Here is a 25,848-nt window from a genome sequence, read left to right as displayed (position 1 = left end):
GTTCTATTTTGCAGTGGTTCTTCATTAAAAAAAAAAAGGAAAAAGTTTAAATTTTTCTTAAGTGTGTGCCTTATATAGAATCTCTACAGATTAAAAAACTTAATTTTAATTATGAGCATATAAGTTGTATAAGTACATTAGAGAAAGTTGGAAACTAGAGAAAATTATGAAGATGAAACTTAAAATTCTCCATAGAGGTGGGCAGTTGGTCTAGATGTTAAGATTCCAGTTAAGATGCCATGTCCCACATTGGAGAACCTCAGTTTGATGCCTGATTCTATCTTCCTACTAACACAGATCTTTGGAGGCAGTGGTGACAGCCCAGTTGATTGGGTTCTTGCTACCTACATAGGAGACCTGAGTTGCATTCCTGACTCCTGGCTTTAGCCCCTGACCAGAGCTGGGCCACTGTGGGTATTTGGAGAGTGGATCAATGGATGGGAGCCATCTTTGCTTTCAAATAAATAAGAAATAGGAAAAAAAATCCTTTATTCCCAGAGTTAATAATTTAATATATTCCTTTCACTCTGTGTTCTATGCACAAAACACACACACACACACACACACATAAACACGCACACTTATGTGTGTATATATGTATATAGATAGATAAAAGTATGTAGATTTTAATCCGCAGATATATACCTATGTATTATGATTGCAGGCTTTTTTTGGTTTTCATTTATATCATGAGTACGTCTCCGTGTTCCTGTTTTTTAAACTTGAATTTTAATGGCTTTATAGCATTCAATCGTAAGAATGCAAGAAAATTTACCCAGTATACTCTTCTTGGACATTTAGTTATCTAGTTTTATGTTATTACAAATAACAGAATGTATCTATATAAAGCTTTGTACAAAATCATGAATTTCTGGATCAAAGTATATCACCATTTTTTTAAAAAAATATTTTATTTATTTGAAAGGCAGAGTGACAGAGAGAAAAGGAAAGAAAAAGAGATCTTCTAACCACTGGTTTACTCCCTAAATGGCTGCAATACCTGGGACTGAGGCAGGCTGAAGCTGGGAGCCTGGGAACTCCATCTTTTTTTTTTTTTTTTGACAGGCAGAGTGGACAGTCAGAGAGAGAGACAGAGAGAAAGGTCTTCCTTTTTGCCGTTGGTTCACCCTCCAATGACCTCTGCGGCCGGTGCACTGTGGCCGGTGCACCGCGCTGATCCGAAGCCAGGAGCCAGGTGCTTCTCCTGGTCTCCCATGGGGTGCAGGGCCCAAGTACTTGGGCCATCCTCCACTGCACTCCTGGGCCACAGCAGAGAGCTGGCCTGGAAGAGGGGCAACCGGGACAGAATCCGGCGCCCTGACCAGGAGTAGAACCCGGTGTGCTGGCTCCGCAGATGGAGGATTAGCCTATTGAGCTGTGGTGCTGGCCGGGAACTCCATCTTGATCTCCTCTGTGGGTAGCAGGAGTCCAAGTAGCTGGGCCATCTTCTGCTGCCTTCCCAGGCACATTATCAGGGAGATGGATTGGAAGCAGAGCAACTAGGACTCAAACTGGTACTCTGATGCAGCATGCTGGCATTAACAAGTGACAGATTAACCATTTGCCACAGCATCAGCTCCTGTATCACCATTTTTAAAATGGTTCTATACATATTACCAAATGACTCTACAGAATTTGATAGTTTTCCTGATAGGAAGTCAAATGTGATTTTTATGATAAATGAAACTTGAAAAATTTATTTATTCTTGTTTATTTGAAAGGCAGAGCAAGAGAAAGAAAGATCTTCCATTTGTTGGTTTACTGTCCAAATGCCTGCAACAGCTAGGAGCCTAGAACTTCATCAGAGTCTCCCACATGGGTGGTAGGGACCCAAGCTTTTGAGCCACAACATGTTGCCTCCCTGGGAGTACATTAGCAGGAAGTTGGAATCTGAAGCAGCCAGGACTCAAACCTAGGCACTCCAATATAGGGTGTGGGCATCTTAACCACTGAGTCAAATGTCCACCCTGATGGATTGTGCTCTTTGATAATGACTTAAAATAATTTGTTCTCCTATATAAAATACTTTGATAGTAAGCTTCATCTGCTGAATTAAATGAAATATTCTGGGATATCCCAAATTGAAAGGAAAACCATAATCTGGACCAGTGGTGTGACACAGCTGGTTAAGCTGCTGCCTGAAATACTGGCATCCCATATCGGAGCGCTAGCTTGAGTCCCGACTCTTCTACTTTCTGTCCAGCTTCCTGCTTGGAAAGGCAATGGAGGATGGCCCAAGTGCTTGGGCCTTTCCTGGCTCCTGGCTTCAGTCCTGACTGTTGCAGTCATTTGGGGAGTGAACTAGCAAATGGGAGATCACTCTCTCTCTCTCTTTCAAATAAAAAGATAAATAATAAATCTTTTAACAAAGAAAAATAATCTGTTTCACTCAAATAATCCAAATGATCTTGCTTTAAAAAGGATGTCTCAGGAAAGTCTGTTTGTAAAAATGAGTAACTGTTCAGATAATTTGGAAGGTGAACCAATGGATGGGAAATGTCTGTCTGTCTCTCTGTCTCTCTTGCTGTTGCTCTGCCTTTCAAGATTTGACTTAAATAGGTTAAAGTATTAACTTCAGTTCAGAATTTAATTGTATTGCAGGATCCTGTAGCATGGAGTGATGTTACCAGTTTTGATCTTTCTGATGCTGCTGCTTCTCCTGTCAAGTCTACTCCAGTTAAACTAATGCGAATCCAACACAATGAAGGAGCCATGGAATGTCAATTTAATGTCAGTCTTGTACTTGAAGGGAAAAAAAACAGTTGTAATGGTGGAGACAATGAGGCTGTTCCTTTGACATCCCCAAATGTGGCCAAGTTTAGTACTCCACCCACCATCCTCAGAAAGAAGAGAAGAATGCGAGTGGGTCAGTCCCCAGGCAGTGAACTTGGTGATGGCTCATTCAATGATGGTGGTAATACAGCACTAAAACACACACCAGTGAAAACACTACCATTTTCTCCTTCACAGGTAGTACTTTTGTTTTTATATATATATTTCCAAATGTTGATGAGCTGGATTAAATTAGATCTTTAGTATCCTTTCTGGCAGTTGGTTGTTTTCCTAACACCTAACAATGGATAATATGTTTAAATGTATACATGGGAGTGTATACATGAGGTATCTCCCAAAGCGTGAGTGCACTGTAAGTTTTAGAGCTCAGATGAAAGTTTTCTTTATCATGTAATCTCACATTTTAATGACTCATCAGAAAACAGACCCAAAAAGGTAAAAATGATTTGCCCAAAGTTATCTAATGAGCTGAGATTGAGGACCGTTTCCTGACTGTCTTTTTAACAGATATTAAAGAAGACCTTATATATTTAGAGTAATTTAGCCTTTAGTTTACCTATTGATTTTTCCAGCTTAATGTTCCTTGAAAGAAACCTGGTTTTCCAGCCATATGCAGAAATACCTATTTTCTCCTCTTGTAATATCCTTGGGCAGCAGATGTTTATGTTAGAATGGTTTCTTATTGAACAGTTGCCATGCTCCAGGCTAAAATTCTGAAGTTGAGCATCTTGGCCAAGGTCACAGTAAGAGATGGAGCAGTGTTTGCTAAAAGTGTTTTGACAGTTTAGAAACCTCTATAGGGGAAGAAAGGAGTTTGGTGATCAAATAGGCATGAGGATACTGGAATATTATGGGAGTTATGTTTTGAGCCTGGAAGATGAGTAGGGTATGGCAAGATACCACCACTTTGATCTCTGAAAATTATGTCCCTTCCCTACCCGCTTCAGGGGACGCTATTTACATATTACTTGTGAATAGTGCATCCATTCCTTTTCCCAGCCTTCATAGTCAAAAAGCGTTCTGGAGAGGGTGAAACAGGGTTGGGCACACTTAGCAGTATTTTGTACTGGAATAACATGTAGGTAACTTTCGTTGAAGTATAAATTCTGTGGTAGAATGTAACTCAAAGGCACTTATATCCTAAGGCAAATAGCTTGAACTTTATCCTGTAAAAGAAGGTTTGGTTACTAATCTTAAAGTTCAAATATTAAGAGCCAGAAATAATGGAGGTAGAATTCATTCCAGTTATAAGTAGCCTTGAAGCAATTCCACCTCTTTATGTTGCTACTTCTAATCTATCAGCTACAAAAATAAATTAGTATTTCACAATTGTATTTGTGTTACGACCCACTGAGTAACTTGTGTAGTTTAGAAAATGGACTCTTCTGTTATCAATTTTTGGCTGCTTAAAGGTTCTGTGCTAATCTAGATAGGCAAATTTGTGAGGTGGCTGTCCTTATCAGCAAAGTATTATTATGTTCTGAATTTTATTACTTTTTGAGAAGAACACGTAAGATCATTTATTAAAAGCAGAGCTAAAAGCTGCATTTTTTCTGTTATGCTATTGTACAAAACTGGTGTTTGATGTACCAGCTGTTTGATAATAAACTGTTTTGCTTTAAAATTTTTGTGCTTTTTTTTTTTTTACAATTTTAATATCTGTTCAGTGACTATTTCTTGAGCACCTGTTATGTGCTAAACATTGTTCTAAGAGCTGGGGAGGCAGCAATGAACAAAATAGACAAAAAATTCTTGCCCTCATGAAGCTCAATTTTCATAAAGCAGAGTATAAATGTAATATTGTTGGTAAGCTTTCTCTAAAATGAATGAAGAAATAATTTGAAAATTCTGTCAGTTTATTATTTGTATAGCATTTTGACATTCTAGAACTTGTCTTTCTGTTCTCTTTTTAGTTTTTCAACACTTGTCCTGGAAATGAACAGCTTAATATAGAAAATCCTTCATTTACATCAACCCCTATTTGTGGACAAAAAGTTCTCATTACAACTCCTCTTCAAAAGGAAACAACTCCCAAAGATCAAAAAGAAAATGTAGGGTAAGTAGTTAATAAATAACTATGATAGAGAAAATGGGAAACATAATGTCAACAGATTAGTTTTTTGTACACATAAATGGCATGTGTTGAAAATCCGTATCCATAAAGTACTTACAATTGTTTTTAGAAATTCATAACCTTATATTTTATCCCTAGGGCATTGAAAACCACCTAAATATACTGTAAAAAGTTGATTACTAGCAAAACATTTTTAGTTCTTTTTTTATGTGTCAGTCTTTTTTTAAATTTAAAATGATTAAGAATTACTTTAGGCAGACATACTTAAAATTATCTCTGTAATGTTTAAATAAAGCATGTACATATGCAGGAACATTTAGTGTATGTGTTTCCCGTGGCTTTGCCTTACTTAACTCATATGAAATCAAATTGTGACTATAACACACATATTTAAATATCTAAATGATAGGTTTAGGACACCTACTATTAGAAGATCTTTATTGGGTACCACACCACGAACTCCTACTCCTTTTAAGAATGCACTTGCTGCTCAGGAGAAAAAATATGGACCTCTTAAAGTTGTGGTATGTATACTCTTTGTTTTTAAGAATTTCTTTAGTTTTAATGAAGCACAAGTTAATTTTTTTTTATTATTTTGATTTTTAACATTTAAAAAATATACTCTTGGTTTATAAGTTTGAATTTGTGTTAAAGAAAGAAAATTTAAAAAATTAAAAAATGATTTTCTTGTCAAAAAAAGAGAAAATCTAATATCAGTAGAATCCTTTTCTTACTACTAAAATCTGCATTTTAGTAGGTTTAGTAGCAGTTACCCACAGTAGAACAAAATGATTTTGATATGCCTAAGCACTTTCATAATAATATTTAGGAAACTGGTCAGCATACCTCTTTGAGACTGTTTCCTTTATGCAGAGATCATGAAAGCACAGCCCTCATTGTTAATGGAAAGTTGACACAGATGATAGGAATAAAGGGGCTTGTCCTGAGTTTCAAATAGAACATGTTTGATAGTTCATGAATGAGTAGAGCTGGCAAGTGGTCTAGTTATCTGTACTATAGTGTATATTATTACATTTGAAATACCTTAGAAAAGCCATTGACATTTTAGAAGATACAAATTTTTGACAAGTTAAATTCATTAGTAATGAAATATGATTTTAAAAACTGATCATTTCTAGAGTATTTATGTTCTTGTATTTTTTAGTTACTTTTTGGGTGGATTCATTAATACATTAAATTCTTGTTTACTTGGTTTAATGAATTTGCAACTAAAGGCATGTTGCATAATCAAATCTTCTGGTGTTTTCCTTTTTTTCTGAAGTATTGTTTAACATATGCAATGGGTTTAAATAAGTCATTGTCACTTGGCTCCTGAACAATCATATTTTCTTTAGAGTTTTCTAGATTTTTAATTTATACATATATACTTAACAAGAGTGAGATCCTACTTTATATACTATTTATAACCTGTATTTTAAATTTAACCTAGTTAATAAATGCTTGTATTTATTTTGTAATTTCATTTACATAAAATTCCATTGTGTAGAATTACCTAATCGATTTAATCTGTTCATCATTTTACGGCTCATTTTTAAGTTAATCATTAATTCAGCAAATATTTATTGAGTGCCTAGTAGGTGCCAGGTGCTAGGCTTTGGGGATATAATGCTGAAACTATCTGGTATGGTTTGCCTTCATGGGGGTATATAGACTAACTGGGGGTTAGGCATAGAAACAGTGTTTTGAAGGCATTTAAAAATTCTACACTGGGGCAAGTGCTTGGCCTAGCCATGAAGACACCTGTATCCCATTTTGGGGTGCCTCCGTGCAATATCTGGCTCTGGCTTCTGTCTTAATGCAGACTGTGGGAGGCAGTGGTGATGGCTCAAGTAGTAGGGTTCCTGCCACCCACATGGAAGACTTGAATTGTGTTACCAGCTCCTGACTTCAGTTGGTCCAGTCCTGGCCATTTGAGTAGTGAAACAGCAGATCAGAGCACACATGTTCACTCTCTCTGTCTCTGTTTCTGTGTGTATGTATCAGTGAGTCAAAGTGATTTGGCCTTTATGTAAGTTGAATAAATGTTATTCTAATAATAGTGTATGAGTGAGTAGGTTTTGAACTACCTCAAATGTCTGCCAGTTTATATACTAGCCTTCTAGCCTTTTTAATCTAATAATGGCAGCATTCACAACTCTTTGGGTAGAATTTGATCATTGTTAAAACAGATAATTAATATAAAACCACAGTAATGATTTAGAAATTAAAATTCTTAAGATACCTATGGGTGCATACATTTCTTTGCATTAAATTGATTTTTCTGTTCCTCCTTCTCCTGTTATTTACTGACCACTTACTATTGAAAACCATTTAGCTTTCTAATGTATGTTACTGTGAGTCAAATGCACTTCTTGGATATTGGCAGGGTGTGTATCAGCAGGAAGCTAGATTCATAAGAGGAGCTGGGACTCCATTCTGAGCACTCTGATGTGGGATGTGGGCATCTTAAACACTGCCCCATACTCAGCAGTTTTTTTGCTTTTGTCACATTAGGACAATTAAGAGGATAATTCCTGGTAGTAAATGAATTATTTTAGCCGCTACTCCATGACATTTATATTCTCTTTTTAAAAAACAGATTTTATGTATTTAATTGAGAGGTAGAATTACAGACAGAGAGGGGAGAGACAGAAAAATCTTCAATTCTCCTGTTCACTCCCCAAATGACTGCAGTGCCCAGCGCCAGGCCGATCTGAAGCTAGGAACTTCTTCTGGGCCTCCCATGCAGGTGCAGTGGCCCAAGCACTTGAGCCATCTTCTACTGCTTTCTAAGGCCATAGGCAGAGAGCTGGATTGGAAGAGGAGTAGCTAGGACGTGAACCCACACCCATATGGGATGCCAGTGCCACAGGAAGAGGCTTAGCCTACCAGGCCACAGCACTGGCCCCAACATTTATATTTTTAAAGAGAAAAAAGCAGACTCCAGATTTTTTTTAAGAACACCTAATTAATATATGTTATTGGTGAAATAAAGTCCTTGAAGGACTTTTGAGAAATAGAAATGCTAACATAGTTTCTATGTATCTCAGACTCTAGATGAGAGCACTTTTAAAATTCTACTTCTAGGAACTCAATCTGGGTCAAATTCTATTTCTAAAGCTGGGAGCCAGGAACTTGTTCTGGGTGTCTCACATGGATGGCAGGGACCTAAGTACTTGAGCCATCACTGCTGTCTTCCAGGATGCACATTAGCAGGAAGCTGGGTTGGAGAGTGGAGACGGAACTCAAACCCAGGCTCTGATCAAGGATATAGTTTCCCAAGTGGCATGTTAACTGCTGCCTACCATGGTTAAAACAATTTTTAAGAAAGTTTTACTTATTTTTTATTCATTTTGCTGTTGAGCTCGAGGCAGAGAGAGATCTCCCATCCCGTAGATCACTCCCCAAATACCCACAATAGCCAGGGCTTGGCCAGGTTGAAGCCAATAGTCAGGAATTCAATCCAGGTCTTCCACATGGGTGGTAGGGACCCAACCATGTGGGCCATCACCTCCCACTTCCCAGGGTGTGCACTAACAGGAAGTTGAAATCAAAAATGGGGCCAGAACTTGAATCCCAGGTACTCTGTTATGGGATATGAGTGTCCCAAACAGCATTTTTAACCACTGAACCAAATGTCTACCCATCTACTTCCATTTTGAAAGTTTTTATAAGGACTGTTAAATCTCATCTACATGTGAATACTATTCTCCCTAACTATCTTGGCTGGGAGCATATGCTGCTGGTCATTAAATGTTGCCAGTATGTTCTTTTATTTAGTAGAGGTTTGATACTTCACCCCCTTAAAGCAGATCTTGATTATGATATGTTTGATTATAATGTCAAAAAAAAAACTTATCTGATTATAAGGTGTGTTTACACTTTTTTTTTCAAGATTCATTTATTTGAAAGAGTATCAGAGAGGGAGGGAGAAACAGAGAGAAAAATCTTCCATCCACTGGTTCACTCTCCAAATGGCTACAAACAGAGAGGGGAGCCAAATCTGAGCCAAGCCAAAGCCAGGCTTCAGAAACTCTATCCAGGTCTCCCACATGGGGGTCTGGGGCTCAAGCACTTGGGCAGTCATCTGCTGCCTTTCCAGGTGCATTAGCAGGTAACCAAATCAGAGTGGAGCAGCTGGGACTTGAATGGACACTCTAATATGGGATGCTAGCATTGCAAGTGGTGGCTTAACCCTTTGCCCCAGAACGCTGGCCCCTTTTTTACCTATTTGATAGAGAGCTAGATGAATATGCATTTGAGACAATTTGATTACTCAGCACACATTCAACTTTCTGTAACCTGTTCTCTCACACCGTAATACACACATAGATAAACACTGACCTTTACATCAACACACACACACACATACATACGTGCATTCTTTTTTTTTTTTTTAAGATTTTATTTATTTATTTGAGAGGTAGAGTTACAGACAGTGAGGGAGAAACAAAGAGAAAGGTCTTCTGTCTGTTGGTTCACTCCCCAGTGGCCACAATGGTCGGAGCTGTGCCAATCTGAAGCCAGGGGCCAGGTGCTTCTTCCTGGTCTCCCACGTGTGTGCAGGGGCCCAAGGACTTGGGCCATCTTCTACTGCTTTCCCAGGCCACAGCAGAGAGCTGGATTGGAAGAGGAGCAACCAGGACTAGAACCGGCACCCATATGGGATGCCGGTGCCACAGGCGCAGGATTAACCTACTGCGCCACAGCACTGGCCCCATGCATTCTTTTTGAACACTGTGTGTCAGCTTTGTACTTATGGCTAGGTGTACAAAGATGAAAAAGCCATTTTCATTGTTCTTAAGCCGCTCACAATCTTGATGAAAAGAGGAACACATCACCTAGTAATTATACACTATGTAATAACCAATTGAAATAAAATAATGAGAGCTAGTGTGTTGTCAATTTGTTCCACATTTCCTATTTTTCCTGTTTTTATATTAAATATTTAGAAAATAATCTTTAATTCTGAAGATCCTGATTGAAGCAAGGGGCTACAATAGCCTCCTCAAAGGAAGATTTTTGTTTTATAGCCTAGAATAAAGAAGTTGTCATACTTCATTCTGTGCTTGAGAATGTACAATATTATTTCTGCCTTAAAACTCATTAGTTAGTAATTAGCTATAAAGACTAGGAGAAAATTATGCCAATAATGGAAAAGTATAAAAGATGGGTTTTCTATATGTAGGGAGAAAAAGGAATTGCTAGAAACGACTTTTTAAAATCCTTTTAAAAACAATTTAGTCCCAGCCGCTTGCCTTCTTGGAAGAAGATATTCGGGAAGTTTTAAAGGAAGAAACTGGAACAGACATATTCATCAAAGAGGAAGATGAACCTCCTTACAAAAGCTGCAAACAAGAGGTAATCTTTTAATATTATTGTTAACAAAAGCCCTACTGTGTCCAAGTGACTTTGCCATAATGCTTCTATGTAAATGGTTCATTCCAGCATACTGCTTCTGTGAAGAAAGTCAGAAAATCCTTAGTCTTAGATAATTGGGAAAAAGAAGAACCAGGCACTCAGCTATTGACTGAAGATGTTTCAGACATGCAGGTTTGTAAAGAATTATATTTTTAAGTTGTCACTTTAAGTCTTAGTGATTCTTGTGTCATGGGAGTTTTCTTTGGTATTTTGCATAATTCAGAGAAAAGCTATAAATTGTAGAGAACATTTACTTTTTTTTTACATTTGTTTTGAGAGGAGTTAGTTTTCTTATGTATGATGTCAGAAAATGGTAGTTCTCAACACTTTAAATTTCAGTATTTATCTTTGTTTCATTCTCAAAATATTTAATTCTATTATATTACTAGAGATTTCATAGGAGCCACATGCTTTCTTGGAGGGAAATGAACAGACCTTCCATTACTACTTATCAGTAGTCCCTCTATTTTGTTCCATTTTTGAATTAGTTATTTTATTTTCCTCTTTGTTTTTTCTCTTAGTCAGAAAATATATTTTCAACATCTTTATTAATGATACCATTATTGGAAATACATGACAATAGGTGCAACTTGACTCCTGAAAAACAAGATACAAATTCAACCAACAAAACATATACACTTAATAAAAAGAAACCAAACCCTAACACTTCCAAAGTTGTCAAATTGGAAAAGAATCTTCAGGTATGGATTTATAAATTTCTTTAGTGATTTTTGTTGTTTATTCAGTGATCACTTTGGACTTACTGATCACAAATTATACTTTTTTCTTTTAAATTCATTGGCTATAACAGTAACATTCACCATTGTTTTGTCACTCAAAGTAGATTTGGGATTGAGAGATTCATTGAGGGCACATATAAACTGAACATTTGGAGTTATAGTCAGACTCTTCTGGTAATTTCTTAAGCATAGTTTCTTTTATTTATTTGAAAGGTAGACAGAGATGACAGAGAGATCTCCTGTCCATTGATTCATTCCACAAATGTTGGCTGGGGCTGGTCCAGGCCAAAGCCAGTAGCCCAGAACTCAAATCTGGGTCTCCTGTATGGGTGACAGGGACCCAAGTCCTTGATCCATCACCTGCTGCTCCCAATGGTACACATTAGTAGGAAGCTAGAAGCAGGAGTGGAGCTAGGACTTGAACCCAGGCACTCAGATATGGGATGTGGGTGTCTCAAGCAGCATCTTAACTACTGCACCAAATGTCTGCCCCACTATTTCTCTTTTAAATGAAAGATAAATAAGTCTACTTCTGGCATCTCTTCTCCTATAACAGACCTAATGAGGACAAGTGGTTGGAAGGAGTTTCAGCATAATTTTGTTAGAGTAAGAATTTCTAGTAAGCTTTTTGGGTCAGAAATTGTAAAACAAAATCCTCTTCTCTGTTGCTTTGTAACCAGTATTTAGCTGCAAATGAGGGCTGGAAAAGTTGTTATGGCATTACCCTTAGTTCACACCAGAGAATTTCAGAGCTCGTTGAAGAGGAAGGTTTCTTCTTTACCGTAACTACAATGATTACAGCCCCAGAATTCCTGACATTTAAACATCCTTGAAAATGTCTTTGACAATCAGTTATCTGGATTGAGCCCCTGCTTTCAAAGAGCCGTGTGACACATTTTTTAAAATATCTTTAAAATTATTTGAGTTTCCAGTATTAATTGACAGAGAACTTTTTGGGAAAATTTATTATATAAAGATCATACCTTTAATATAGTGATCATACAGTAAAGGAAGAAAACAAGTACATAAAGTTGGCTTTATGTGATGAATATATTTCCTAATTTGTGAGCACATGAAGTGTTCATTCTTGGTTCATTTTTTGACATTACAACTTGTAAAAATATTTTGCAAAATTTTGAAGAAATAAAAACATTTTTCTTCATGTGAAGTAAGACTTATTTTATTTGTGGGAACTTGGAAATAAAACTTTTAAACTGCCTCGATAGGCCTGTAAGCTACATACTGACTTTCAAAAAGTTAATTGTAGGGGTGCATTTGGCACAATAGTTAAGATTCCACTTAATACACCCGCATGCCTTATCAAAGTGACTTGGTTTTAGTCCCACCCCTACTTCTGATTCCAGTTTCCTGCTAGTATGTACCTTGGGAGGCAGCAGATGATGGCTCAAGACTTGGGTCCCTGACACTCACCTGGAGACCCAGATTGAGCTCTAAGTTCTTGGCTTCAGCCTGGCACAGGTCAGGCTGTTGCAGGGATTTGGGGAGTGAATTAGCAGATGGAAGAACTGTATCTCTGTCTTTGTCTCTCTGTCTCTCTCCCTTTGAAATAAAATGGGAAAAAATCATAAATACTTTACTATGTATTTTAAAAATATAACATCATTGTTTAAAAAGAAACACAATACCATTATCAAAACATTAGAAATAATTACTTATAAAATACCAAATCAATTAAATTAACTCTAAAAAATCTAATCATGAAGTAATATGGGCAGTTATTTTAATAATTTTCACATCACTGTTAATATTTCCTTCCTAGTCAAATTGTGAATGGGAAACAGTGGTTTATGGGAAGACGGAAGACCAACTTATCATGACTGAACAAGCAAGAAGATACCTGAGTACTTATACAACTACCAGCAGCACTTCGCGAGCTCTAATACTGTAATTGTTATTGAAACTGAAAAAAATGCCCCCTCCCTTACTATATTCTATACTAAATTAGGTTGCAATGAAATTTTTATCAATTATTTTTAAAGTTTTAATAGAGCCCTAAAATGGTTTGCATCTTTTTTTCATATTGGGCAGGCAAAAGGCTAATGTGCCATTTAAGTAAGGGATAGGTAATTTTATTGTTTATTTTTTAAAAGGCGAGATTTTTAAAAATTGTTTTTAAAGAACAAGATGGGAAAATAATAAATGTTCATGGTTATTTGAAAAGTAAATTTTCACATATTTTCTTCACAAGATATATGTTGCTACTCTTGATGCTGCAGTTTTGTTATAGATAGATATAAGTATATATGATCTTTGAAATTAGTCTATGGATGGGAAGCACACAAAGTTTTATGAAGTACTTTTGCCTATGTGCTGATTTACTTATGCTACCATTTACAAAGAAACACAGTGGGAAGGAATTCAAAGGATGGAAAGTTGCACTACTAATTTTTGATATTTTTCAGAAACAATATAATTAACTACAGTATTAAATGTATTTATTTGAACATAGTACTAAAACAACAAGCATTGAAAAAGGGTTTTTTTTCCTTTATTAGTAAAGAGTCAGTATTTTCTTCATGAATCTCAGAAGAGCTGAGAGTTTTGTTGAATGTATTGTACAGTAGGTAGGAGCAGGAAAACTTTGTAAATTGGAAAAAAGTCTGTTTTTATAATTTATTTTCATTTTCAAAGCTTAATGTAGATATTTATATGTATACAGGGTATCTAGAAGCCAATGTTGTTTCCTGTTATTACAGCTAACATGGTGAAGAACAGTTTTGACTTTTAAGTATGAAACAGTAATAAGTTATAGCTGCAAAGAATACAATATCTATACTGTATGTCACATCTACCTAAATATTGCACTATGCCCTTTAAATCATGTTGGTTATAAAGTAGTTCTAAAAATGTACTAAATAATAACTTAATATTTTCTTTTTAAATTATATTGGGGGGGTCACTTAAATTAATCTGGTGATTTGTATATGTGTTTGAAATTTTTGCATTTTGTTTAAAAATAATATGGTACCTTGGTCCCTAAAAACAGTCTGCACTTAGAAATTTATTATATTTACTCAATATTTCAGAAGTAGAGAACATTATCTTTTATTTATAAAAATATTTTGTCCTTTTATAAATGTTTTGTGTTTCTCTACAGGTTACAACAGTTGCTTCAGTTGCCTGTTTTAGGTGTTTGCACTTATTTTATTTCTTCTTGAAAGAATGTCTTTATTTGCTTTTGTGGTAGAGATTTTATGTAATTTTTTGAGACATATAATGGTGTGCTGTCAACTTAAACACTGACAGGTAAATAGAATTGTACACTGTAGTTTGAATTATTTATAATTGACGCACTCTCTCCCTCTCCACTCCTGAAGTATGCTGCTATAGAAGATAGCAGAATCGGCTTGCTGCTATGAGAGAAGGAAAGAGCGACCACCACTTGCACTGTGTGAAAAGATAAAAAGCAAATGATGGCGAGTTCTCAAGTTAACTGAGTGGAGTCAACCATTACCAGACAAATTCTTACAGACACCAAAATACTACTATGTCTTAAAACAAACAAACAAAACAAAAACAAAACAACTCCGTCTTTTCTGATCTATTTTTGTGTTAAATGAAATGGAAATAGTAAGCATTCTGATGGCTTGCCTAGCTCTTCAACAGTAGACCTAAAAGGGTTTTAAGGTATATAAAAACAGTTTTTGCATATTATATGTAGTGAAAAGTGAAGAAAATATAAGGTACTAAGATTATGCCTTGTTGATAACAGATAAACCCAATTTGAATCTTCTTAGCATGTTTGTTAAGTATGTTGATTGCTTTATAATTAATGAACTTCTCACAAAAATTTCACTTTGTAAAACCAATGATTGTAGCAAATCGAACTGGATCAATTCAGTTACCTTGAACTAAAAGCACATAATTGTTGTTGTTTTGTTTTGTTTTTTAATGTGGCCCTTAGCTGGTTTGGATGTACATAGTTGCCACCAAAGTATAATGTCTTAGAAGAGCTATATTTTTTAAAGCATAATTTTTCTTCAGCATTAAATTATCCCAAATGGCATTATATTATAGATAAGCCTATACTTATTGAATATAGTACATATTTGGGTTGGTATTGGTTGAAGCCTCCAGTTAGCTGCTTTGTTGCTTTTTTAAGATTTTTAATCTTAAATATGTCAGGCATCTCAAGTCACCTTTTTTACTGTTGTGTTCATTTCAATTTCTTTCAATATGTTATAAAGATGCCAGATATACATGTAGCAGCCATACTTGCATGGAAACTGACTACACATATATAATACTGCGTTTTGTTGTAAGGTTTTCACATTAATACAACAATTACCCTGACTAAATTGAGTTTTTTGATGTATGGAGAAACTTTCCATTATATGAGAATCTTGCATACAATATTGACATATATTAACATCCAAAATAAAGCATCTGTGTACAAGCTGACTTGGCATTGCTCATTGCGCTTTGATTTTGTGTTTTATAGAATTAATTAAACCCTTGAGGATTGAGTCCCATATTCTTTTCTTAAGCCTTTTTTCTCACCTCGAATTCCCTTTATAGGAGATTTTGTCTGTTAACACAATGTGACCTCGTCATTGAACCTCATTTGGAGCCATATTTTCTTTTTCTTTTCTTTAAAACTTTTATTTAATGAATATAAATTTCCAAAGTATGGCTTATGGATTACAATGACTTCCCCCACATAACGTCCCTCCCACCCGCAACCCTCCCCTTTCCCACTCCCTCTCCCCTTCCATTCACATCGATTCATTTTCGATTCTCTTAATATACTGAAGATCAGCTTAGTATACATTAAGTAAAGATTTCAACAGTTTGCTCCCACACAGAAACATAAAGTGAAAAATAATAGATGATTTTTTAAATGATGATGAAATCAGATCAGACCTATTGTCATGTTTAATCCCAGTGAGATTAAGTTGGGAGAGTCAAGTTGGGAATTGATTTCTTTCTTTTTTTTTTTTTTTTTCAGAAGATCAGTTTAGTATACATTAAGTAAAGCTTTCAACAGTTTGCACCCCCATAGAAACACAAAGTGAAATATACTGTTTGAGTACTCGTTATAGCATTAAATCTCAATGTACAGCACATTAAGGACAGAGATCCTACATGAGGAGTAAGTGCACAGTGACTCCTGTTGTTGACTTTACAAATTGACACTCCTGTTTATGGCATCAGTAATCTCCCTATGCTCCAGTCATGAGATTCCAAGGCTATGGAAGCCTTTTGGGTTCTCCGACTCCTATCTTGCTTAGACAAGGTCATAGTCAAAGTGGAGGTTCTTTCCTCCCTTTTAGAAAGGTACCTCCTCCTTTGAAGACCTGTTCTTTCCACTGGGATCTCACTCTCAGAGATCTTTCATTTAGGTTTTTTGTTTTGTTTTGTTTTGTTTTTGCCAGAGTGTCTTGGCTTTCCATGCCTGAAATACTCTCATGGGCTTTTCAGCCAGATCCGAATACCTTTAGGGCTGATTCTGAGGCCAGAGTGCTGTTTAGGACATCTGCCATTCTATGAGTCTGCTGAGTATCTCGCTTCCCATGTTGGATCACTCTCCCCTTTATTTATTCTATCGGTTAGTATTAGCAGGTACTAGACTTGTTTATGTGCTCCCTTTGACTCAGTCCTTTCATTATGATCAATTGTGAACTGAAATTGATCACTTGGACTAGTGAGATGGCATTGGTACATGCCACCTTGATGGGATTGAATTGGAGTTCCCTGGTATGTTTCTAACTCTACCATTTGGGGCAAGTCAGCTTGAGCATGTCCCGAATTGTACATCTCTTCCCTCTCTTATTCCCACTCTTATGTTTAACAGCGGAGCCATATTTTCAACTGCTCTTTAGATGCTTCCATATGATTCATGTCTAAAGCAGATTCCTTTATTCCAGCTTGAATCTGTCCTTCCTTTGTTCTGTCATTGAATGATATAATGATATCACCCATTGAGAACCTCCCTCCCCTCCTACACTGAAATCTGTAAAATTTCAGCCTGCGTAAGTCTGCTGTTCTAATTATCTTCCTTCATCTCTTTGTTGGATCATTGCTGTGACCTCCATCCTACAGAAATATCCAGAAGCTGCAGTGGCATCAGGGTGTCATCTGGGAAGGCCACCTGGTCACTCTGTCAGGTCTCTGCAGTTTGACATTACCTCCATGAATTCATCATCATCCAGATTCTACCCTTAGCCTTCTAGGCTCAGAAATCTATTGAAATTAACTCACTGGAAGTGAGTTTACCACTCAGTGGAAGGCTTGTCAAGTTTATAAGACTGTTGCATGAAACTGGAATGCCAATTCATTAATGAATAGTGTGAAGTAAAACTACTTAGAGGACTAGGCATGTTATCTTCCTTAATGTAAGAAGAAAGGAACAAATATAAAAAACAGATCTGGGAGAGCAATGGCAATGCCCTGTCTTCAGGGCAGCCTGACCCGGCTCAGGAGCCCGCGGAGACCTATACTGCAGCCCAACAAATCCCCCTCATTCTAGCTAAGCGAACTGGGCGGTGCCAGGAGAAGGGCAAGGTGACCTGTGTCATGGGATGTCAGTGATGATGGCTTGCTGGAAGCGGAATGAATTCTGCGATGGATTGCACAGAAAAGAGATCCAAGATTTCTTCAGTTGTGCTTCAAGGGCTCAGGAAGCCCAGAAGATGAAATCACCCAGGAAACTTTGGGAGAGTCTGGGTGTCTACCCTCCAAGAAACTGAATAAATTGTTAGAGGTTTCCTAACAAACATTACATCAGTTGAAAATAGAGAAGCATTTCCAGTGACTGGAATATAGCTTCTGAAGGCTGCATGGAGGTGTTTCAGAGACATCTGTGAGAGGGCATGTGCTCCCTTTGAAGGATGCATGAGGCAAAACACTTTTTTTATTCTTTGCCATCATGATCTGGGTGGAAGTTATGCTTTATCTTGAAATAAAATCCTTTGAAGAGAGAAAATAAACCAGATCTGATCATTTCTCCCCTATTCAAAAAGCTCCCATGAATAATAATTCTCTTTGTTCTTTACTCTTCTTCTGGATCTGGTCATCCTTTCTGTACTTTGTCAATCATGTTGGTCACCTGGATCTCCCAAAACGCGAATGTACATCTTTTATTTCTGATACTGGGTTTGTGAAATTCTCTCTGGGTGACTGCTCTTTTTTGTCTCCCTAGACTCCTAAAAATCTTAGCCTTCAAGGCACTGGTCTGTGAATCATTTCCTATCCTAGTGCTTCCATAAAACCTTCATAGTAAACTTTACATTTCTGAAGAGTAGCAATTGCTATTTATAACACTTTCATTTCTGTATCTAGCATGTTACTTACAAAAAATCTCAATGTTGAATTTTTAAAAGTAGTCATGATGACTATTGGAATATTAACTGAGCTTACATAAGTGTGAAATTACATAGTGTGAAACTAGTTTTATAGCAAAGAAATTATTACTTTATTAAAAATCATATACTCATTTTATAACCAAGTAATTTCCTGCTTTATTTATCCAGTTATAGAGTGACAGGCCTGCCAGCCAATCAGATCTTTAGTGTCTAATGTTAAACATGATAATTGTCAAAGATGTACTTCCTGATGTGCTCTGAAAAGTGAAATTTTATTACACTTAAATTGTAAAGGATAAATGGAATCAAGTGAAATTCCCCCCCCTCCCTTTTTTAAAGATTTATTTTATTTATTTGAAAGAGTTACAGAGAGAGGTAGAGACAGAGAGGTCTTCCATCTGCTGGTTCACTCCCAAGATGGCCTCAACGGCTGGAGCTGAGCTGATACAAAGCCAGGAGCCAGGAACTTCTTCCAGGTCTCCCATGTGGGTGCAGGGACCCAAGGACTTGGGCCATTTTCCACTGCTTTCCCAGGCCATAGCAGAGAGTTGGATCGGAAGAGGAGCAGCTGGGACTAGAACTGGTGCCCATAAGGGATGCCGGCACTTCAGGCCAGGGCTTTAACCCACTGCACCCCAGCGCTGGCCCCATCCCCTATCTTTTTAAAAATAAGTTCAAATATAGTCAATATTATGTCAAATATAACTAGAAAACCAAGAAAAAGTACACTTGGAAAAGAATTATTTGTGGCTGATGTGCTAGGAAGAGTGTTTTGAAAAGTTTTTAGCATCTTGGCATAAGTACGTTAAAAGCTGTTGAATCTGAGCAAACTTCATTTTAAAAGTAGCTAAGTGTACTTTTCTTGTTTCTGAAGTTCTCAGACTGGGCATGCTAATTCAGTTTCCAAGTACAGAATGTGCTAGGTTTGAATGGATTTTCCTGGCCAGCACAGGAAAAGGAGGGAGATTCACTTTGCTCACTTTTCACTACTATAATATTGCCAGCAATAGCTCAAAGGTTTGAAGAGAATCTGACACAGGCCCTAATCGTTAGCATGTCTTTACTCAGCTTAACTGAATGCTTTCTATGCCCTGTGCCAGGTACTGGGGGAGCTATTGCAGAGAGTCTTTGAACTTTCCCTTAAGGAAGTGATATTCTAGAAAGGAAAATAAATAAATATTTAATCTTTCTTCTCTTTTTGGCTGAAAGTGAGATGGACAAAGCAGCCAAGTTCCCTGGTATGTGTATGGATGCTCATTTGTGAGTAGAGGAATATTTGAACTCTGCCTAGATAGTGTGACAATTTTTCTCCTCTTGTATGCACAATTGATTGGGTTAGGTGCTTCAGTGGATTCTTGTACCACCTGGAATGTTCATGGGCTAAAAGTTTTGAGCAGCTGTAGCCATTTGCCAGCTACTGTGATAAACTATGTATATGCACCATCTCATTTAATCCTCACAAGCAATCCTATGGGATAAATGCTGTTATAGTTCACTGAAAATTTTTTTTTATTTTAGAGAGACTTGAGCACTCCCATCTGGGTCACTCCCCAAATGCCCACACAGCCACTGCTAGAGCCAGAAGCTGGAAAGCAACCAAGGTCTACCACATGGGTGGCAGGGACCCAATTACTTGAGCCATACTGCTGCCTCGAGGTGTGCATTGGCTGGAAGCTGGAGTCAGGCTGGAGCCAGGAATCCAACTCTAGCACTCTGACGTGGGACACAGACTTCTTAACTATTTGACTGAATACCTGCTCCTATAATCTACTTTCATGGAAATGGAAACAGGCTTAAGGTCTTGACTGAACTCACACAGTAAAATGCCAAACCTAGAATTCATTCGTCTTGACTTTGGGTTGATTCTTTAAAAATATGGCACAAATGTGATTCGATGTACAAGAAAGTACAAAAACAGGCAAAGGTAATGTACACTGTTAGGAGGCAAGGATAGTGATTACCCTGTATGGAGGGTTGTTGAAAAGAACACGAGGTGGTTTCTAGGGTACTGTATTGTTCCATTTTTATTCTAGGGACTGATTTCATGGATGTGTTCACAGTTTGTGAAAATTCAAGTTTTACTTGTAAGAGTCTACAAAGCCAGCACTCAGAAATTCTTGCCATTATTTTCCAATGTATGCTGGGCCCATTTCTCCTAGGAAAATAGATTATGCTAAACTTCTACATGAAATAAGTGTTTCTAGAATTACATGTACATGAAAAGTATCACTTTTTTTATATATTAACCTTACTCCTGCATGAACCCTTTACTCAAGCCAGAGTGAATGGACACTGTTCCCCACGTGAATCTTACAACTGCCCGTCGCTGACCATTTGTTCAGCCTCTTCCCTCCATGTTGAAGATTTAGGTTTTCATTCTCACCACCACTGAAATATCCGTGCTCATCAAATCATTTGTCATCAAATATTCATCCATCCAGTGTGAGTCACTAGTTATTTTTTACCTTATCAATTGCATTTCTGTATCATACAAAGTGTTGCTTATTTAGAGCTGTTCTCTTAGTCAATATTTACTCAATTAGCTCATTCAATTAACATACATTCTTCCTTCCCAAGGTCCCTGTTCACTCAGAGCTAGTACGCTAGAAAAGCATTCTCCAGCTTATTGAACACATTTGCTTTTTGCTCAGCTAATTATGAATACAAATAATGTCTGATTTAAGTTTGGTAATATATTTTATTTATCCCAATATATCCAAGATACTGTAATTTCAATACATGGTAATATACAACATTTTTTTTTATTTGACAGAGTTATAGACAGTAAGATAGACAGAGAGAAAGGTCTTACTTCCATTTGTTCACCCCCTCAAATGACTGCTATGGCTGGAACTGTGTCTATGCGAAGCCAGGAGCCAGGTGTTTCTTCCTGGTCTCCCACGCAGGTGCAGGGGCCCAAGAACTTGGGCCATCCTCCACTGCCTTCCCGGGCCACAGCAGAGAGCTGGACTGGAAGAGGAGCAACCCAGACTAGAACCGGTACCCATATGGGATGCCAGTGCCACAGGCGGAGGATTAACCAAGTGAGCCACAGCGCCGGCCCCAATATACAGCATTATTAATGAAGTATTTTGCTTATTTTTTTTTATTATCTTTGAAATCTAATGTGCATTTTTCATTTAGGACACATGGTCACTCAGACTAGTCACATTAAGAGCTCGATAGCTCCATGAAGCAAGTGGCAGCTATACTGGGCACTGAAGTTCTAAATCACAGAGAAAATGTGTAACTCAGGAGAAACACTGTTCATCTCAGGCCACTTCGTCTTCCTCTGTCCCTCTCCCTTTTCTTCCTTCTCACCCTCCCTCAGTCTTTCGGAGCTGGAGTTTAATCTCAGTGCTCTGTATGGATTGTGAGACTTGTCTAAGTCATTAGCTTCAGTTTCTTCATTAGAAAAATAGGTATCTACCACATGTTTAAGCTCCTTACTGCTTCTCTCAGTGGATTGTGAGCTCCTTGCTGGCAGGAGTTTTCCTTGTCACCACTCTATGTTCAGCATTTACCACCTGGAGCTACACAAAACATCAAGGATGCAACGGTGAGCCAAAACAAGCACCTTGCTGGTGCGCGTCAGTTTTAGGAGGGGAGATAGGTATAAATCCAAGTGCTCTGATGGAAAGATACGTGATCCCATGAGAGGCTGTGGTAAAGCAAACAGATGTGCTTCCTTTAGAGAAAGTTGTATTGGAGGTGAGTTGGCACCAATGGTCAAGCATGATGTAATTAGGCAAAGAGGGTTGGGAAGCAGCAGGTCAACGTTCTATGGAGACAACCAACTTTCCATATTCAGAGACCCTAAGGCCAGGGTGACTGAAGAGAGATTGGTGGGGGAGGCAACGGTGCAGAGGAGGCTCCTGAAGCAGAGGGGTCGGTCATGTCTGGCAGCCTTGGAATTCCCCAGGCAGCAGACTCTGATATGGAAAATAGCAGAACACACACTGGGGAGTACTCTGGTGACCAGCACTTGAAGAGAGGACGAAGCAGGATTGGCGGAAGGAGAAGCTGGGTTGCTCTGCAGTCTCAGCGAAGGCCTCAGCCACTCCCTGGGGAGCTCTGAAACATCATGGCCCTTGGAGTTGTCCCATGGAGGTGGTGGATGAGGGAAGGATGAGAGCCGGCCTTTGTCGCCCTGGATCTATCATGACAAGTGGCTGCCCAGGAAAGGGGCCTATCCTTGGATGAGGACACTCCTTGCAGAGCCAGTTCCTTAACTTCAGTGTGTTCATGCAATAAGGGGCACAACCATCTGATGAGAGAAAAAGAAACTGATGGTTTTAAAGAGCCCTTGAGATGAATGAGGAAGGAATTGATCAGGGAAACACAGTGGAGCTATGTTTCATTCTTTTTAGGTTGGCAAGCATGTGTTTATGCCCTCTGCCCGAATGGTTTCTTGGTAACTCAGTCCCCTCCTGCCCCCTCAGCTGGGTGCACAACCACAGGCCGAGATCCTGCACGAATGCACAATGACACATGTCTGCCCTGCCCTTGGCATCCTCCAGCAGGGCAATACTGCTCTTGATGTGGTGGCAGAGAAAGAAGGGGGCATGTCCACTTGCCAAATGGAAGCAACAGAGGGTGGAGGATATGGGAGCATGGAATATTATCAAGAATGACAAGAATGGAGGCCAGAGAAGAAGGAAAGAAATCCTCAACTGGAAGTCACCTTGCTTCTTCTGGATTTCTACTATGCTTTCTCTCTCATCTGTGGTTGTCATTACCCCCATTCCTTGTTGCAGCTCCAAGTACTCATTTGTGCCTTGGAGATTCCTGTAGATCTATAGCTTTAACAAAGAATTCCGATCCACTGGGCCCACAATAAATGTTTTCTAAATACTCTGGAATGTTGCCTTCTGTTTTTACTTTGACACATTTATGTTGACTTTATTTATAGCTTTGCCAAGTATTCCTTAGGGGAGGAAGAAGGCAGTCTGGATCCATAGCCTAGGTGCCTTATTTATTTGTTCACATAACAACTATCGGTGTATCCTGCCATAATCTGGTATGGAAAATCAGATGTGGTTCAAATCTCCATCACAGGATATAATGTTTGGTGGGGAAAGATACATGGAATAAACAACCACCCTAATTAACATACAACTATCAATCATAAGGATTCTGAACAAAAGGAGTACGATATTCACGGACCACCATAACGAAGGAAGGCAGAGAAGATTTCTGTGTTAGCAGCATCCCCAACTGGAAAGAGATTGAGAGGGAGAAAGAAAGGTAAGACTCAGAGAGAACCAAGTTATAGTTACTTGTTGGTTGGAATTTACTCTCAAGGTTGTACACAGAACACACCTTCAGTCTGTGTATGCCCTCAGCACCTACAGAACAGTGCCATCTAAGATCAGAGACGACAGCTGCAGGAGGGACAGGTGCACAGCTGAACACAGCTTCTTTCAAAGTTTCAAGGAGCACAAGAATGGTGCGCCATGTGGAGGAGTGGTGGAAGATGGAAAGTCTGCTCTTAGGATAGGCCCTTGACTCCTTGATTCTCAACTGAGAATTCTAAACTGTGGAGACTTCTGGCAGAAGCTTCCTCGACAAACTATGGCTAAACTGGATCTAGAAAAATCATTCCCAGCATACGCATTTAAGGCCATTATTTTAATTGTCAACATATCTTACCATGATGTCATACAGGGCTCTAGAGTTTAGTAAAATAGTACCAGGAATAACTCCAGTTACTGAGTAAATTCTTTAAAAGCAGTGTGGTAAAGAGCCTGTTGTTAGAGCTCATCTATGGATTTTCCTTAACAATTTTCACTTCTAAATTAGTTGAGTTATTGTCATCCACCTGGCTGTGGCCCAGCATTCTATCATTTCTGTTCAAGGAATATCAATCAGTTCATTTTATGCAAGCCACTGTACTCTGTTATTTCAGATCACAGAAATTTGAAGTAGAAAGGTGTCAGACATCTTTCTGTAAAACGAGAGAGTATTGCATCCATCACACTCTGCTGTGTTAGTTTTCTACTGCTGTCATAACAAATGACAATAAATTTAAGGCTCAATGTAACACAAGTGGGAGCCGGCACTGTGGCATAGCAGGCTAAGCTTCCTCCTGCCACACCAGCATCCCATATGGGTGCTGGTTTGTGTCTCAGCTGCTCCTCTTCCAATGCAGCTCTCTGTTTCTGTCCTGGGAGACCTGGAAGAAGCCTCTGGCTCCTGGCTTCTCCCAGCTCCAGCCGTTGTGGCCATCTGAGGAGTGAATCAGTGGGTGGAAGATTTTTCTCTCTCTGTCTCTACCTCTCTCTCTGTAAATTACCTTACAAATAAATAAATCTCAAAAAATTATTTATTTTATTTGAAAGAGGCAGATAGACAGACAAAAAGATAGAAATCTTCTATCTGCTGGTTCACTCTCCAAATATCTGCATCATCTGGGGCTAGGCCTTGCTGAGTCAGGGCCCAGAAGTTCATTCAGGTCTTCCACATAGGTGACAGGGACCCAAGTACTTGAACCATCAACCTGCTGTCTCACAGGGTTCACATTAGCAGAAAGCTAGAATTGGAAGTGGGGCCAGGAATCTAACCAAAGCACTCCTATATGGGATGTGATTCTCAATTGGTGGCTTAAATACAACACCAAATGCCCATTCCTACTTTTATAAATTGGATTTAAATTTTGTGGTCAATTCCAGCTATTACAAGATACAGTTACTAGGCTGGCGCTGCAGCTCAATAGGCTAATCCTCTGCCTGCGGCGCTGGCACCCCGAGTTCTAGTCCCGGTCTGGGCACTGGATTCTGTCCCGGTTGCTCCTCTTCCAGGCCAGCTCTCTGCCGTGGCCCGGGAGTGCAGTGGAGGATGGCCCATGGGAGACCAGGAGAAGCACCTGGCTCCTGGCTTCGGATCAGCACAGTGCGCCGGCGTCAGCCACAGCAGCCATTGGAGGTTGAACCAACGTTAAAAGGAAGACCTTTCTCTCTCTCTCTCTCACTGTCCACTCTGCCTAAAAAAAAAAAGATACAGTTACTACTATACATTGACTTTTAGAATTTAAGAAAATTTTCTTTTATATATATGTATACATATATATATTCAACTTTCTCAAAATATTGTAAACGGGTACTCTTTTTTTTATATCTGAAAGAGAAATCTGAAGATTTAATCAGAGAGCTCTTGGAAGTAAAGGCTACCTCTCATCACCCACTCTTTAGCATTAAATTGGTAACTTGCCCCCTCTCTGTATAGGCCAAGACTGTGAATGGCCCACTGTCCTGTCCCCTAGCCCCAGAGCAGCTTATGGGGGAGAGGGGTGGCTGAGCCTCCATTTCAGGTTCTGCTCTCCTCCCCACTCTGCTGCAGTCCTGTGTCCATTCCTTCTACATTATTCTATAAAGCCAGGTAACTCTGCACTGGGGCTGCAGAAACTAATCAAAGAAGCATTTCCTCCACACAGGAGAAAGCCAAGGTCATTATTCGAAGCGGAATGAGACACCTCGGCACCTCTTGCCTGTTGGGA

At 38.5% G+C, this 25,848-nt stretch overlaps 1 protein-coding gene and 1 pseudogene across 8 annotated transcripts in view; both read left to right on the top strand.

Annotated features, from left to right (window-relative positions):
* Positions 1-15,450, top strand: part of MYBL1 (MYB proto-oncogene like 1) — a 46,424-nt gene extending 30,974 nt beyond the window's left edge. For 2 of the 8 annotated variants that reach the window (XM_089336297.1, XM_089336295.1), the window contains exons 10-17: positions 2,584-2,970; positions 4,707-4,849; positions 5,277-5,391; positions 10,112-10,228; positions 10,316-10,420; positions 10,810-10,989; positions 12,809-12,933; positions 14,367-15,450. In XM_089336297.1, the coding sequence (XP_089192423.1) occupies positions 2,584-2,970; positions 4,707-4,849; positions 5,277-5,391; positions 10,112-10,228; positions 10,316-10,420; positions 10,810-10,989; positions 12,809-12,933; positions 14,367-14,379 (1,185 nt within the window). In that variant the 3' untranslated portion in view covers positions 14,380-15,450. Of the gene's footprint in view, positions 1-2,583; positions 2,971-4,706; positions 4,850-5,276; positions 5,392-10,111; positions 10,229-10,315; positions 10,421-10,809; positions 10,990-12,808; positions 13,215-14,366 lie in introns of those variants that run through there. The other 6 variants (XM_051844530.3, XM_008255593.5, XM_008255590.5 and 3 more) reach the window with 5 other exon arrangements.
* Positions 15,451-17,316: 1,866 nt separating this feature from the next.
* LOC127490720 (small ribosomal subunit protein mS37 pseudogene) lies at positions 17,317-17,978 on the top strand (annotated as a pseudogene).
* The last annotated feature ends 7,870 nt before the right edge of the window (positions 17,979-25,848 follow it).

This window comes from Oryctolagus cuniculus, chromosome 6, assembly GCF_051225735.1.
Source record: "Oryctolagus cuniculus isolate XC-2025 breed Fujian yellow rabbit chromosome 6, ASM5122573v1, whole genome shotgun sequence".
NCBI classification, from domain to species: Eukaryota; Metazoa; Chordata; class Mammalia; order Lagomorpha; family Leporidae; genus Oryctolagus; species Oryctolagus cuniculus.
This window is presented reverse-complemented; position numbering and strand designations above follow the sequence as displayed.